The 15485-nt window shown below is 50.2% G+C and overlaps 1 protein-coding gene across 2 annotated transcripts in view; it reads left to right on the top strand.

The window, feature by feature from the left end:
• kirrel3a (kirre like nephrin family adhesion molecule 3a) overlaps window positions 1-15485 on the top strand; it is a 1049271-nt gene that overhangs the window by 945785 nt on the left and 88001 nt on the right. The window contains exons 12-13 of one of the 2 annotated variants that reach the window (XM_072486819.1): window positions 195-302; window positions 1678-1860. In XM_072486819.1, the coding sequence (XP_072342920.1) occupies window positions 195-302; window positions 1678-1860 (291 nt within the window). The remainder of the gene's footprint in view (window positions 1-194; window positions 303-1677; window positions 1861-15485) is intronic. The other variant, XM_072486820.1, reaches the window with a different exon arrangement.

Consider the following 15485-nt stretch of genomic DNA (forward strand, 5'->3'; position numbering starts at 1 on the left):
TTCCTGTTCGCCATCTTGGGACCCTGAACAGTCCTCATAAAGCGTGTGAAATAGGATCTACCTGCACCATGTTCAGAAGGTCAGCCGAAGCCTGCTTTGATTGCACTTTCGCACCACGCAGAGGGCGTAATTGGACAGCCATTGGTCACCCTCGCCCTGCTGATTCTGATGTGGCCTCTGCTTATTTTCCACAGAGGCGCTCTCACTGGCTGTCGTCATCGGTGTGGCCGTTGGAGCTGGAGTGGCATTTGTTGTCGTCTTGGCAACCATCACAGTCATCTGCTGCTCGCGTTCCCAGAGAAGTAAGTGCCTGTGTGGAATGGGAGCTTCTTATGTTAAAGAGTTAAAGAAATCCAACTCGCACATTAAGTATCAGGGCAAATCTCCGACAAGACGGAATTCAGTGTGGGCAAGTGTGAGGGCAACTACATTATACCCAAGAATCATCATATTCTAGAAATTGTGTGAGCCCAAGAACTGTGGCTGTAGCCCAAGGATATAAACCATTTATGACTACTGGGCAGGTACAAAAAGTCATCAAAAGGCTCAAGCGGGTTGGATTATGAAGGAGTGAAAGTTACAATTCAGTTTTACGAGCAGGGATCGAACCCCGTGTGGAGTACTGTTCAGATTTGTCACAGCGCCACAGGAAGGATATATCGACCTTGGGGAGTGGGGGTGGGGGGGCACAAATTTATCAGATTCACAAGGTTTAAAGGGTTAAACTATGGAACAGGTCTTGTAAACTTGGCTTGTGTTCCACTGAGTGTCGAACATTGAACTAACTGAGATGCTAAAAATGTTGGATATATTTAATAAGTTAATAGGTCCCCCAGCTGCGTGTTTCTCGGTGGCACGTCATTCACTGGCAGCGGGAGTTTCTCTTCCCGCCGCTTGTCAGTGAGATTTCCCATTAAAGTCACCCCACACCGCCGGGAAACCCGCGGACTGGGGTACGCTGCAGGCGGCAACAGGGAATCCCAACGGATTCCAGCCTAGATGCAGAGAAACTAGTTCCTCTGGCAGGGAGATCAGAAGGGAAGTGAACAGATTCATAATGTTTGAGCAAGGGCAGTCAGGAGTGAATTGGACGTAGTAGAGATTCTGCCCCCAAGTGGAGGGTCGTTCGGAGCTTTCAAAACTGAGATCACGAGGGTTTTGGTGGGGGAGGAGATCACAGAACATGGCGTTGAGGTACAGGTCAGCCAGCACCCAATAGAATGTTGGAGTCAGGGTCTATTCCTGTCCTCAAATTCCTTTGTCTCCTCTAACTCACCCACCCTTCCAGTCACTCACAGACTCACAACCCCCCACCCTCCTCTGCCACCCACCCGCCTTTTTTCCCCTGCTCCACCTACCAAGTCCATCCTCCCAAGCACAATGGGCCCTTCAACTACGCGCAATGTGAGACCAGTAGAAGAGGGCAGAACATAAGTATTACGAAGGTGGATATTTACTTTTGACCCATGTTGGGAAGTGTCTGGAAAACCGAAAAGGATCAGTTTGGGCGTGGCTGATGCCACCCACAATTGGGTCAAACTTTGAATAGACTGCTGGCACCCACTCAGCCTGAACCCCATTAAAAAATTAGCACCTTCAGGAGAAGCGAGCAGAGGAATTTGAAGAAAAAGATTTTGCAAATGATTAATTGGATTCCCGCTCACTTTAATATTCCAGGATGCTTCATTAAAGTTCGCAAAAATCATTCATGGTGGATAACGAAAATCCCATCTGGTATACGCATTGACAATTGTCAGGTGACGAGTATACTTCCATCCTTCACAAAGACTAACTGTCTGAGAGAGAGTAAACCATTGAGACAACATCACTTTCCTTTCATCAACAGAAAGCAAAGTTCAGGTAATGTCTACCCACACCCCACCTTTTCCTAAATACCATGTGACTATAGAGTAGCTTCCTTCTTGTGGCTTATCAATGGGGCCAGATGCTGCCCGCCTGCTACTTTCCTCTCCCTCACCCCACCCCCACCTTCACTCCCTCAGCTTCTCCTCAAGGTGGACAATCTCACATCTATGTCATCCCACCTCATAGCCTGAATCAGAAAGTATTCAGTCGGAGCATGGGTCCCCATGGCTGGTAAGCATGAGTTGGTTTTGGCTTGGCCTTCCTGACGGTCAGAGGTCATGCTTCCATCCAGATTCACTGGGTGTAGTGTCCATTTGATTTTTTTTTCTCTGTCAGCCCTCCTATGCTCTGAGTATGTCATCCAGCATTTCCCTCTTCCCTGTGCTGAAGTCTAGATTCATCACAATGTTCCCAACTTTTACTCATTCTTTATCCAGAACTCAAAAATGATTTTCCTCCTCACAGTGTTCCCTCGCCCCCGACACTCTACGGGTTCTAGCGACCAGAGCTTCGCATTGCTCAGCCAATACCTCTTGAACTACCTTATTTTCTCTGCTACTCTTTTCAGCCTTGGTGGTCCTTCCCTCAGTTTCTGATGAAAAATGGATGCATTTGCACATTTGTCACAGGTTATAGTTCAGTGGACGATGCATTTGTTTCTGAGGTTGTGGGTGTAAGTCTCAATCCAGTGACTTGGGTGCAACATCCAGGCAGAGTGAGTGGAATTCCACACTGTTGGACATGCTGTCGATTGTAATCAATGAGGAGACCTGAAAAGGTAAGTTAATTTGGTTTATTTCCTACTCACAGTAAGGAAACCCAATGGCAGATAATACCCCTCATCCCAGCAGGGACCAGCCGAAGATGCCAGCTCCCTTCTGGATCGGTTTTTATCACGGAGATTTAACGGGCCTCGCCTTGGGCCCTCAATGGGACAGATCGAAATCCACGAGCCCCTCAGGGAGATTGATGGGGTTGTCCCCGTTGGTCTCGTGGGGGTTGTCACACAATTCTTTTAGATGAGATGTTAAAGCGAGGCCTTGTCTGCCCTCCCAGGTGGAAGTGAAAGCACTGTTGACCTGGAGTCTCCGGGAGTTCAAGGTCAATCTCCATGACACTGCTGTGTTCGACCATGGAGAAAAATCATCTGGACATTTAAAACGATTGCTTATTTTTTCAAAAAGAAAGGGGTAGATTCTCCACCAGCAAGATGCTCCGTTTTGCTAGCAGCCCAGGGGTTTCCCAACGACGTGGGGCTGCCCCACAATGGGAAACCCCATTAACCGGCCTGTGTAACGCAGCATCCCCCCGGTGGGGTGAAATAGAAATGTGGCACGGCGGGGTGGAGAATCCAATTGAATGTCTTTGAATATGCCTCTTTGCCAGTTATAAAGAAAATTGAAAATGGGGGGAAAAGGTCTGTTTGTCAAGTGTCATCCAGTTGGGAAATGACTCTTTTTGCTTTCCAAGGCGCGTCTCAAGCTTTGAGAAGTCCAAAGGTTCTGCAAGGCACCAGAGAGTTGCAAAATGTCCTTGCTTGTTGCTGCAGGATAAGCAAAACCAGGGAGCTGGTCTTGAGCAGTAGTAAATCAGTCTCCGTTTTAAACCGCACCCAATTTCATTTTCTGTTGTAGGTTTGTTGGCTCAGCATCATTCCATCTCCTTCACCATCAAAGACCAATTTTGCCCCATGTACTTTGAAGTGGGAATGGAGTGGTATATGAAATACAAACACAGCTCTTGAACAAAATCCAGGATAGTTCCATGAGGGAACTGTGCGTGTGAGATCCACTGTAAATTGAGAGGGAGAGAGAGACAGAGGAGAAGGCGATTTTGTCCTTTGCTCCTTGGTCCCACCAATTCTGCCCCAATGAACAGTTTCTGGAAACGATTCCTTCAGAGATTCATATTACATTTCCAGTCCCTAGTTACAGGGTCTAAAAGCCAGGGGGGGTGGGGGGGGGTGGAGATCCCTGCCCCGAGCCACAGCATGTTGTGACTTCTTTATGTTTACAAATCTATTGGCTAGCCCCACGTTCTTTCTTCAGAAGGCCCTGAAAAATATGGGACGATAAATGGTGCATTAAATTCCTCACGGGTACTTTCCCTCATGAGGAATGGTGGCAGTGGTGTTGTGACGTTCTCACTGGACGAGTAACCCAGAGATCCAGGGCAATGCCCTGGAGACCCGGGTTCGAATCCCACAAAGGCAGTTGCTGAAATTTGAATTCAATAAAAGTCGAAAAGTCTAATGATGACCATGAAACCATTGTCAATTGTAAAAGCCCGCCTGGTTCACAAATGTCCTTTAGGTAAGGAAATCAGCCATCCTTACCTGGGGACTCCAGACCCACAGCAAATGGCCGAGCAAACCGATTAGTCCAAGGGCAATTAGGGCTGACCCTGCCAGTGACACCCACATCCCCTCAGGAATTTATTGAAAAAAAAATACACAATTCCATCAGTGGGTTTATTTATTGAAAAAAAACTTCCTGATAATGGGAGTCCAGGAATGTTGCTCCCAGGTTGGAATCAACAAGAATAAAAGCTAGAATAAAAGATATGCCAGAGAAATATTAGCCAGTGTTCTCAAATCTGCTTGAACAACATTTTCAATCAATCAAGTCCTTGATTCTTTTTATCTTTGTTTTCAATTCATCGGAAAGGACTTCAAATGAACCTGTTGTCTAAGACAGGGGTCTCCCGAATGGAGTGAGTCCTTCACTAACCCTAACCCTGGAGTTGGGTGGAGTTTCACAGTGAGAGATCGGGGGTGTTTCAGAGTGAGGGTTCGGAGGAGTTTCAGAGTGGGTGTTGGGAGGAGTTTCAGAGTGAGAGTATGGAGGAGTTTCACAGTGGGAGTTGGGGAGACTTTCAGAGTGAGGTTTGGGAAAAGTTTCAGAGTGAGAGTTGGGAGGAGTTTGAAGCTGAGGGTTGGGAGGGGTTTCAGAGTGAATGAAGGGAGGATTTTCAGAGTGAGGTTTGGGAGGAGGTTCAGAGTGAAGGTTGGGTGGAGTTTTAGAGAGACTGTTGGGAGGAGCTTCAGGGTGAGGTTTGGGAGGAGTTTCAGAGTGAGTGTTGGGAGGAGTCTCAGTGGGGGTTGGTGGGAGTTTCAGAGAGAGGGTTGGGAGGAGCCTCAGCGTGAGGACTGGGAGGAGTTTCAGACTGAGGGTTGGGACGAGTTTCAGAGTGAGTGTTGGGAGGAGTTTCAGAGTGAGGGCTGGGCGGAGTTTCAGAGTGAGTGTTGGGAGGAGTTTCAGATTGGGAGTTGGAAGAGTTTCAGGGTGAGGATGTGAGGAGTTACAGAGTGAGATTCGGAGGAGTGTCAGAGTGGGAGTTGGGAGTTTCAGAATGAGGGTTGTGAGGAGTTTCAGGGTGAGGGTTGTGAGGAGATTCAGAGTGAGGGTTGGGGGGAGTTTCAGTGTAGGAGTAGGGAGGAATTACAAAGTGAGGGTTGGGAGGAGTATCAGAGTGAGAGTTGTGGGAAGTTTCAGAGTGAAGGTTGGGAGGAGTTTCAGAGTGAGGGTTGGGAGCAGTTTCAGATTGAGTGTTGGGAGGAGTTTCAGAGAGAGGGTTGGGAGGAGCTTCAGCGTGAGGACTGGGAGGAGTTTCAGACAGACGGTTGGGACGAGTTTCAGAGTGAGTGTTGGGAGGAGTTTGAGATTGGGAGTTGGAAGAGTTTCAGGGTGAGGATGTGAGGAGTTACAGAGTGAGATTGGGAGGAGTTTCAGAGTGGGAGTTGGGGGGAGTTTCAGAGTGAGGGCTGGGCGGAGTTTCAGAGTGAGTGTTGGGAGGAGTTTCAGATTGGGAGTTGGAAGAGTTTCAGGGTGAGGATGTGAGGAGTTACAGAGTGAGATTCGGAGGAGTGTCAGAGTGGGAGTTGGGAGTTTCAGAATGAGGGTTGTGAGGAGTTTCAGGGTGAGGGTTGTGAGGAGATTCAGAGTGAGGGTTGGGGGGAGTTTCAGAGTAGGAGTAGGGAGGAATTACAAAGTGAGGGTTGGGAGGAGTATCAGAGTGAGAGTTGTGGGAAGTTTCAGAGTGAAGGTTGGGAGGAGTTTCAGAGTGAGGGTTGGGAGCAGTTTCAGATTGAGTGTTGGGAGGAGTTTCAGAGAGAGGGTTGGGAGGAGCTTCAGCGTGAGGACTGGGAGGAGTTTCAGACTGACGGTTGGGACGAGTTTCAGAGTGAGTGTTGGGAGGAGTTTGAGATTGGGAGTTGGAAGAGTTTCAGGGTGAGGATGTGAGGAGTTACAGAGTGAGATTGGGAGGAGTTTCAGAGTGGGAGTTGGGGGGAGTTTCAGAGTGAGGGTTGTGAGGAGTTTCAGAGTGAGGGTGTGGAGGAGTTTCAGGGTGAGGGTTGTGAGGAGCTTCAGAGTGAGGGTTGGTGGGAGTTTCAGAGGAGGATTAGGGAGTTATTACAGATTGAGTGTTGGGGGGAGTTTCAGAGTGAGGTTTGGGGGGAGTTTCAGAGTGAGTGTTGGGAGGAGTTTCAGATTGGGAGTTGGGAGGAGTTTCAGTGTGAGGATGGGAGGAGTTACAGAGTGAGATTGGGAGGAGTTTCAGAGTGGGAGTAGGGAGGAATTTCAAAGTGAGGGTTGGGAGGAGTATCAGAGTGAGAGTTGTGGGAAGTTTCAGAGTGAAGGTTGGGAGGAGTTTCAGAGTGAGGGTTGGGAGCAGTTTCAGATTGAGTGTTGGGAGGAGTTTCAGAGAGAGGGTTGGGAGGAGCTTCAGCGTGAGGACTGGGAGGAGTTTCAGACTGACGGTTGGGACGAGTTTCAGAGTGAGTGTTGGGAGGAGTTTCAGAGTGAGGGCTGGGCGGAGTTTCAGAGTGAGTGTTGGGAGGAGTTTGAGATTGGGAGTTGGAAGAGTTTCAGGGTGAGGATGTGAGGAGTTACAGAGTGAGATTGAGAGGAGTTTCAGAGTGGGAGTTGGGGGGAGTTTCAGAGTGAGGGTTGTGAGGAGTTTCAGAGTGAGCGTGTGGAGGAGTTTCAGGGTGAGGGTTGTGAGGAGCTTCAGAGTGAGGGTTGGTGGGAGTTTCAGAGTAGGATTAGGGAGTTATTACAGATTGAGTGTTGGGGGGAGTTTCAGAGTGAGGTTTGGGGTGAGTTTCAGAGTGAGAGTTGTGGAAAGTTTCAGAGTGAAGGTTGGGAGGAGTTTCAGGAGTGAGGGTTGGGTGCAGTTTCAGATTGAGTGTTGGGAGGAGTTTCAGATTGGGAGTTGGGAGGAGTTTCAGTGTGAGGATGGGAGGAGTTACAGAGTGAGATTGGGAGGAGTTTCAGAGTGGGAGTTCGTGGGGAATTTCAGGGTGAGGGTTGTGTGGAGTTTCAGAGTGAGGGTTTGGAGGAGTTTCAGGGTGAGGGTCATGAGGATATTCAGAGTGAGGGTTGGTGGGAGTTTCAGAGTAGGAGTAGGGAGGAATTACAGAGTGAGTGTTGGGGGGAGTTTCAGAGTGAGGGTTGGGGGGGAGTTTCCGAGTAGGAGTAGGGAGGAATTACAGAGTGAGGGTTGGGAGGAGTTTCAGAGTGAGAGTTGGGGGGAGTTTCAGAGTGAGGGTTGTGAGGAGTTTCAGAGTGAGGGTGTGGAGGAGCTTCAGGGTGAGGGTTGTGAGGAGCTTCAGAGTGAGGGTTGGTGGGAGTTTCATAGTAGGATTAAGGAGTTATTACAGATTGAGTGTTGGGGGGAGTTTCAGAGTGAGGTTTGGGGGGAGTTTCAGAGTGAGTGTTGGGAGGAGTTTCAGATTGGGAGTTGGGAGGAGTTTCAGTGTGAGGATGGGAGGAGTTACAGAGTGAGATTGGGAGGAGTTTCAGAGTGGGAGTAGGGAGGAATTTCAAAGTGAGGGTTGGGAGGAGTGTCAGAGTGAGAGTTGTGGGAAGTTTCAGAGTGAAGGTTGGGAGGAGTTTCAGAGTGAGGGTTGGGAGCAGTTTCAGATTGAGTGTTGGGAGGAGTTTCAGAGAGAGGGTTGGGAGGAGCTTCAGCGTGAGGACTGGGAGGAGTTTCAGACTGACGGTTGGGACGAGTTTCAGAGTGAGTGTTGGGAGGAGTTTCAGAGTGAGGGCTGGGCGGAGTTTCAGAGTGAGTGTTGGGAGGAGTTTGAGATTGGGAGTTGGAAGAGTTTCAGGGTGAGGATGTGAGGAGTTACAGAGTGAGATTGAGAGGAGTTTCAGAGTGGGAGTTGGGGGGAGTTTCAGAGTGAGGGTTGTGAGGAGTTTCAGAGTGAGGGTGTGGAGGAGTTTCAGGGTGAGGGTTGTGAGGAGCTTCAGAGTGAGGGTTGGTGCGAGTTTCAGAGTAGGATTAGGGAGTTATTACAGATTGAGTGTTGGGGGGAGTTTCAGAGTGAGGTTTGGGGGGAGTTTCAGAGTGAGTGTTGGGAGGAGTTTCAGATTGGGAGTTGGGAGGAGTTTCAGTGTGAGGATGGGAGGAGTTACAGAGTGAGATTGGGAGGAGTTTCAGAGTGGGAGTTCGTGGGGAATTTCAGGGTGAGGGTTGTGAGGAGTTTCAGAGTGAGGGTTTGGAGGAGTTTCAGGGTGAGGGCCGTGAGCATATTCAGAGTGAGGGTTGGTGGGAGTTTCAGAGTAGGAGTAGAGAGGAATTACAGAGTGAGTGTTGGGGGGAGTTTCAGAGTGAGGGTTGGGGGGGAGTTTCCGAGTAGGAGTAGGGGGGGAATTACAGAGTAAGGGTTGGGAGGAGTTTCAGAGTGAGAGTTGTGGAAAGTTTCAGAGTGAAGGTTGGGAGGAGTTTCAGGAGTGAGGGTTGGGTGCAGTTTCAGATTGAGTGTTGGGAGGAGTTTCAGAGTGAGTGTTGGGAGGAGTTTCAGTGTGGGAGTTGGGAGGAGTTCCAGAGTGAGGGTTGGGGGGAAGTTTAAGAGTGAGGGTTGTTGGGAGTTTCAGAGTAGGAGTAGGGAGGAATTACAGAGTGAGAGTTGGGAGGGTTCAGAGTGAGGGTTAGGAGGAGTTTCAGAGTGATGGTTGGGAGGAGTTTCAGATTGAGTGTTGGGAGGAGTTTCAGAGTGAGGGTTGGGAGGAGTTTCAGGGTGAGGATTGGGAGGAGTACCAGAGTGAGGGTTGGGGGGAAGTTTAAGAGTGAGGGTTGGGGGGAGTTTCAGAGTAGGAGTAGGGAGGAATTACAGAGTGAGAGTTGGGAGGAGTTTCAGAGTGAGCGTTGGGAGGAGTTTCAGAGTGAGGGTTTGGAGGAGTTTCAGAGTGTGTGTCGGGAGGTGTTTCAGAGTGAGTGTTGGGAGGAGTTCCAGAGTGAGGGTTGGAGGGAAGTTTAAGAGTGAGGGTTGTTGGGAGTTTCAGAGTAGGAGTAGGGAGGAATTACAGAGTGAGAGTTGGGAGGGTTCAGAGTGAGGGTTAGGAGGAGTTTCAGAGTGATGGTTGGGAGGAGTTTCAGATTGAGTGTTAGGAGGAGTTTCAGAGTGAGGGTTGGGAGGAGTTTCAGGGTGAGGATTGGGAGGAGTACCAGAGTGAGGGTTGGGGGGAAGTTTAAGAGTGAGGGTTGGGGGGAGTTTCAGAGTAGGAGTAGGGAGGAATTACAGAGTGAGAGTTGGGAGGAGTTTCAGAGTGAGCGTTGGGAGGAGTTTCAGAGTGAGGGTTTGGAGGAGTTTCAGAGTGTGTGTCGGGAGGTGTTTCAGAGTGAGTGTTGGGAGGAATACCAGAGTGAGGGTTGGGAGGAGTTTCAGGGTGAGGGTTGGGAGGATTATCAGAGTGAGGATTGGGAGGAGTTTCAGAGTGAGGGTTCAGATGAGTGCATAGTGGGTGTTGGGAGGAGTTTCAGAGTGAGGGTGGGAGGAGTTACAGAATATGATTGGGAGGAGTTTCTGAGTGGGAGTTGGGGGGAGTTTCAGAGTGGGAGTTGGGGGGAGTTTCAGAGTGGTAGTATGGAAGAGTTACAGGGTGAGGGTTGGGAGGAGTTCCAGAGTGTGAGTTGGGAGCTGTTTGAGAGTAGGGGTTGAGAGGAGTTTCATAGTGGGAGTTGGGGGGAATTTCATAGTGGGAGTTGGAAGGAGTTTCAGAGTGAGGGTGAGATGAGATTGGGATGAGTTTCTGAGTGGGAGTTGGGGGGACTTTCAGAGTGAGGTTTGGGAAAAGCTTCAGAGTGAGAGTTGGGAGGTAATTCAGAGTGCGAACTGGATTAATTTCAGAGTGAGGGTTCGGGAGAGTTTCAGAGTGAGGGTAGGGAGGCGTTTCAGAATGAATGAAGGGAGGAGTTTCAGAGTGAGGGTAGGGAGGACTTTGAAGGTGAGGGTTCGGAGGAGTTTCATAGTGGGTGTTGGGAGGAGTTTCAGAGTGAGGTTGGGAGGAGTTACAGAGTATGATTGGGAGGAGTTTCTGAGTGGGAGTTGGGGGGAGTTTCAGAGTGAGGTTGGGAGGAGTTTCATAGTGGGAGTTGGGGGGAGTTTCAGAGTAGGAGTAGGGAGGAATTACAGAGTGAGGGTTGGGAGGAGTTTCAGAGTGAGAGTTGTGGGGAGTTTCAGGGTGAAGGTTGGGAGGAGATTCAGAGTGAGTGCTGGGAGGAGTTTCAGAGTGAGGGTGGGAGGAGTTTCAGAGTGAGGGTGGGAGGAGTTACAGAGTGAGAATGGGAAGAGTTTCAGAGTGGTAGTTGGCGGACTTTCAGAGAGAGATTTGAAAGGAGCTTCAGAGTGAGGGTTGGGAGCAATTTCAGGGTGAGGCTTGGGAGGAGCACCAGAGTGAGGGTGGGGGGGAGTTTCAGCGTGTTAGTAGGGAAGAGTTACAGGGTGAGGGTTGGGATGAGTTTCAGAGTGAGCGTTGGGAGGACTTTGAGAGCGGGATTTGAGAGAAGTTGCAGAATGAGGGTTGGGAGGAGTTTCAGAGTGAGGGTTGGGTGGAGTTTCACAGTGAGAGTCGGGGGGTGTTTCAGAGTGAGGGTTCGGAGGAGTTTCAGAGTGGGTGTTGGGAGTAGTTTCAGAGTGAGAGTATGGAGGAGTTTCATAGTGGGAGTTGGAAGGAGTTTCACAGTGAGAGTCGGGGGGTGTTTCAGAGTAAGGGTTGGGTGGAGTTTTAGAGGGAGTGTTGGGAGGAGCTTCAGGGTGAGGGTTGGGAGGAGTTTCAGAGTGAGTGTTGGGAGGAGTTTCAGGGTGGGGGTTGGTGGCAGTTTCAGAGAGGGTTGGGAGGAGCATCAGCGTGAGGACTGGGAGGAGTTTCAGAATGAGGGTTGGGACGAGTTTCAGAGTGAGTGTTGGGAGGAGTTTCAGAGTGGGAGTTGGGGGAGTTTCAGAGAGATAGTTGAAAGGAGCTTCAGAGTGAGGGTTGGGAGGAGTTTCAGGGTGAGGGTTGGGAGGAGTACCAGAGTGAGTGTTGGGAGGAGTTTCAGAGGAGGAGATGAGAGAAGTTGCAGAGTGAGGGTTGGGAGGAGTTTCAGAGTGAGGGTTGGGTGGAGTTTCACAGTGAGTGTTGGGGGGAGTTTCAGAGTGAGAGTTGGAAGGAGTTTCAGAGTGAGGGTGGGAGGAGTTACAGTGTGAGTTTGGTGGAGTTTCTGAGTGGGAGTTGGGGGGACTTTCAGAGTGAGGTTTGGGAAAAGTTTCAGAGTGAGAGTTGGGAGGTAATTCAGAGTGCAAACTGGATTAATTTCAGAGTGAGGGTTCGGGAGAGTTTCAGAGTGAGGGTAGGGAGGAGTTTGAAGGTGAGGGTTGGGTGGAGTACCAGAGTGAGGATTGGGGGGAGTTTCAGAGTTTTAGTAGGGAAGAGTTACAGTGTGAGGGTTGGGAGGAGTTTCAGAGTGGGAGTTGTGAGGTTTTTGAGAGTAGGATTTGAGAGAAGTTGCAGAATGAGGGTTGGGAGGAGTTTCAGAGTGAGGGTTGGGTGGAGTTTCACAGTGAGAGATCGGGGGTGTTTCAGAGTGAGGGTTCGGAGGAGTTTCAGAGTGGGTGTTGGGAAGAGTTTCAGAGTGAGAGTATGGAGGAGTTTCACAGTGGGAGTTGGAAGGAGTTTCAGAGTGAGGGTGGGAGGAGTTACAGAATGAGATTGGGAGGGGTTACTGAGTGGGAGTTGGAAGGAGTTTCAGAGTGAGGGTGGGAGGAGTTTGAGAGTGAGGATTGGGAGGAGTTTCAGAGTGAGTGTTGGGAGGAGTTTCAGAATGAGGGTTGTGAGGAGTTTCAGGGTGAGGGTTGTGAGGAGATTCAGAGTGAGGGTTGGGGGGAGTTTCAGAGTAGGAGTAGGGAGGAATTACAAAGTGAGGGTTGGGAGGAGTTTCAGAGTGAGTGTTGGGGGGAGTTTCAGAGTGAGGGTTGGGGGGGGAGTTTCCGAGTAGGAGTAGGGAGGAATTACAGAGTGAGGGTTGGGAGGAGTTTCAGAGTGAGAGTTGTGGGAAGTTTCAGAGTGAAGGTTGGGAGGAGTTCCAGAGTGAGGGTTGGGGGGACGTTTAAGAGTGAGGGTTGGGGAGAGTTTCAGAGTAGGAGTAGGGAGGAATTACAGAGTGAGGGTTGGGAGGGGTTCAGAGTGAGCGTTAGGAGGAGTTTCAGAGTGATGGTTGGGAGGAGTTTCAGATTGAGTGTTGGGAGGAGTTTCAGAGTGAGGGTTGGGAGGAGTTTCAGGGTGAGGGTTGGGAGGAGTACCAGAGTGAGGGTTGGGGCGAAGTTTAAGAGTGAGGGTTGGGGGGAGTTTCAGAGTAGGAGTAGGGAGGAATTACAGAGTGAGCGTTGGGAGGAGTTTCAGAGTGAGGGTTTGCAGGAGTTTCAGAGTGTGTGTCGGGAGGTGTTTCAGAGTGAGTGTTGGGAGGAATACCAGAGTAAGGGTTGGGGGGAGTTTCGGAGTGGTAGTAGGGAAGAGTTACAGGGTGAGGGTTGGGAGGAGTTTCAGAGTGAGAGTTGGGAGGAGTTTCAGAGTGGGAGTTGGGAGAAGTTTCAGAGTGAGGGTTGAGTGGAGTTTCAGAGTGAGGTTTGGGTGGAGATTCACAGTGAGAGTTGGGGGGAGTTTCAGAGTGATGGTTCAGAGGAGTTTCAGAGTAGGTGTTGGGAGGAGTTTCAGAGCGAGAGAATGGAGGAGTTTCATAGTTTGAGTTGGAAGGAGTTTCAGAGTGAGTGTCGGAGGAGTTACAGAGTGATGTTGGGAGGAGTTTACTGGTGGGAGTTGGTGGGAGTTTCAGAGTGAGGGTCGGGAGGAGTTTGAAGGTGAGGGTTTGGTGGCGTTTCAGAGTGAATGAAGGGAGGAGTTTCAGCGTGAGGGTTGGGAGGAGTGTCAGAGTGAGGGTGGGGAGGAGTTTCATAGTGGGAGTTGGGAGGTTTTTCAGACTGAGGGTGGGTGGAGTGACAGAGTGAGATTGGGAGGAGTTTCAGAGTGGTAGTTGCAGGAATTACCGAGTGAGGGTTGGGTGGAGTTTTAGTGGGAGTGTTGGTGGGAATTTCAGAGAGTGGGTTGGGAGGAGCTTCAGAGTGAGGACTCGGAGGAGTTTCAGAGTAGGGTTGGGGGGACTTTCAGAGTAGGATTAGGGAGGAATTACAGAGTGAGGGTTGGGAGCAGTTTCAGAGTTAGAGTTGTGGGGTGTTTCAGAGTGAAGGTTGGGAGGAGTTTTAGAGGGAGTGTTGAGGGGAGTTTCAGAGTGAGAGTTGGGAGGAGTTTCAGTCTGAGATTTGGGTGGAGTTTCAGAGTGAGGGTGGTTGGAGTTACAGAGTGAGATTGGGAACAGTTTCAGCGTGGGAGTTGGGGGGAGTTTCAGATAGAGAGTTGAAAGGAGCTTCAGAATGAGGGTTGGGAGGAGTTTCAGGGTAAGGGTTGGGAGGAGTACCAGAGTGATGGTTGGGGAGAGTTTCAGAGTAAGGGTTGGGGGGAGTTTCAGAGTAGGAGTAGGGAGGAATTACAGAGTGAGGGTTGGGAGGAGTTTCGGAGTGAGGGTGGGAGGGGTTACAGAGTGTGATTGGGAGGAGTTACTGAGTGGGAGTTGGGGGGAGTTTGAGAGTGAGGTTCTGGAGTGTTTCAGAGTTAGTGTAGGGAGGAGTTTGAGAGTGAGGATTGGGAGGAGTTTCAGAGTGAGGGTTGGGAGGAGTTTCAGAGTGAGGGTTGGGAGGAGTTTCAGAGTGAGAGCTGGGGGAGTTTCAGAGTAGGAGTAGGGAGGTATTACAGAGTGAGGGTTGGGAAGAATTTCAGAGTGTGAGTTGTGGGGAGTTTCAGAGTGAAGGTTCGGAAGAATTTCAGAGTGAGGGTTGGGAGGAGTTTCAGAGTGAGTGTTGGGTGGAGTTTAAAAGTGAGTGTTGGGAGGAGTTTCAGAATGAGTGTTGGGAGGAGTTTCAGTGTGGCAGTTGGGAGGAGTTTCAGAGTGAGGGTGGGAGCAGTTACAGAGTGAGATTGGGAAGAGTTTCAGAGTGGGAGTTGAGGGAGTTTCAGAGAGTGAGTTGAAAGGAGCTTCAGAGTGAGGGTTAGCAGGAGTTTCAGGGTGAGGGCTGGGAGGAGCACCAGAGTGAGCGTTGGGGGGAGTTTCTTAGTTGTAGTGGGAAAGAGTTACAGGGTGAGGGTTGGGAAGAGTTTCAGAGTGAGAGTTGGGAGGAGTTTCAGAGGAGGAGTTGAGAGAAGTTGCAGAGTGAGGGTTGGGAGGAGTTTCAGAGTGAGGGTTGGGTGGAGTTTCACAGTAAGAGTTCGGGGGAGTTTCAGAGTGAGGGTTCGGAGGAGTTTCTGAATGGGTGTTGGGAGGTGTTTCAGAGTGAGTGTGTGGAGGAGTTTCATAGTGGGAGTTGGAAGGAGTTACAGAGTGAGGGTGGGAGGAGTTACAGATTGAGATTGTGAGGAGTTTCTGAGTGGGAGATGGGGGACTTTCAGAGTGATGCTGGGAGGAGTTTACAGGTGGGAGTTGGGGGGAGTTTCAGAGTGAGGGTTGGGAAAAGTTTCTGAGTGAGTGTTGGGAGGTTGTTCAGAGTGGGAACTGGAGGAATTTCAGAGTGAGGGTTCGGGAGAGTTTCAGAGTGAAAGTAGGGAGGAGTTTGAACGTGAGGGTAGGGAGGAGTTTCAGAGCGAATGAAGGGAGGAGTTCCAGCATGAGGGTTGTGAGGAATGTCAGAGTGAGGGTAGGGAGTTTCATAGAGGGAGTTGGGACATTTTTCAGACTGAGGGTGGGAGGAGTTACAGAGTGAGATTGGGAGGAGTTTCAGAGTGGTAGTTGGGGGGAGTTCCAGAGTGAGGGTTGGGAGGAGCTTCACAATGAGGGCTCGGAGGAGTTTCAGAGTGAGGGTTGGGAGGAGTTTCAGAGTGAATATTGGGAGGAGTCTCAGAGTGGGGGTTGGTGGGAGTTTCAGAGAGAGGGTTGGGAGGAGCTTCAGAGTGAGGACTGGGACGGGTCTCAGATTGAGTGTTAGGAGGAGTTTCAGAGTGAGGGTTCGGAGGAGTTTCATAGTGGGTGTTGGGAGGAGTTTCAGAGTGAGATTTGGGAGGTATTTCAGAGTTGGATCTGGGAGGAATATCAGAGTGAGGGTTCGGGAGAGTTTCAGAGTGAAGGTAGGGAGGAGTTTGAGAGTGAGTGTTGGGAGGAGTTTCAGAGTGAGTGTTGGGTGGAGTTTCAGTGTGAGGGTTGGGAGGAGTTTCAGAGTGAGAGTTGGGAGGAGGTTGAGAGTGGGAGTTGGGGTAAGTTTCAGAGAGAGTTGAAAGGAGCTTCAGAGTGAGGGTCGGCAGGAGATTCAGGGT

The sequence above is a fragment of the Scyliorhinus torazame genome, chromosome 21 (genome assembly GCF_047496885.1).
Source record: "Scyliorhinus torazame isolate Kashiwa2021f chromosome 21, sScyTor2.1, whole genome shotgun sequence".
Classification (NCBI taxonomy): Eukaryota; Metazoa; Chordata; class Chondrichthyes; order Carcharhiniformes; family Scyliorhinidae; genus Scyliorhinus; species Scyliorhinus torazame.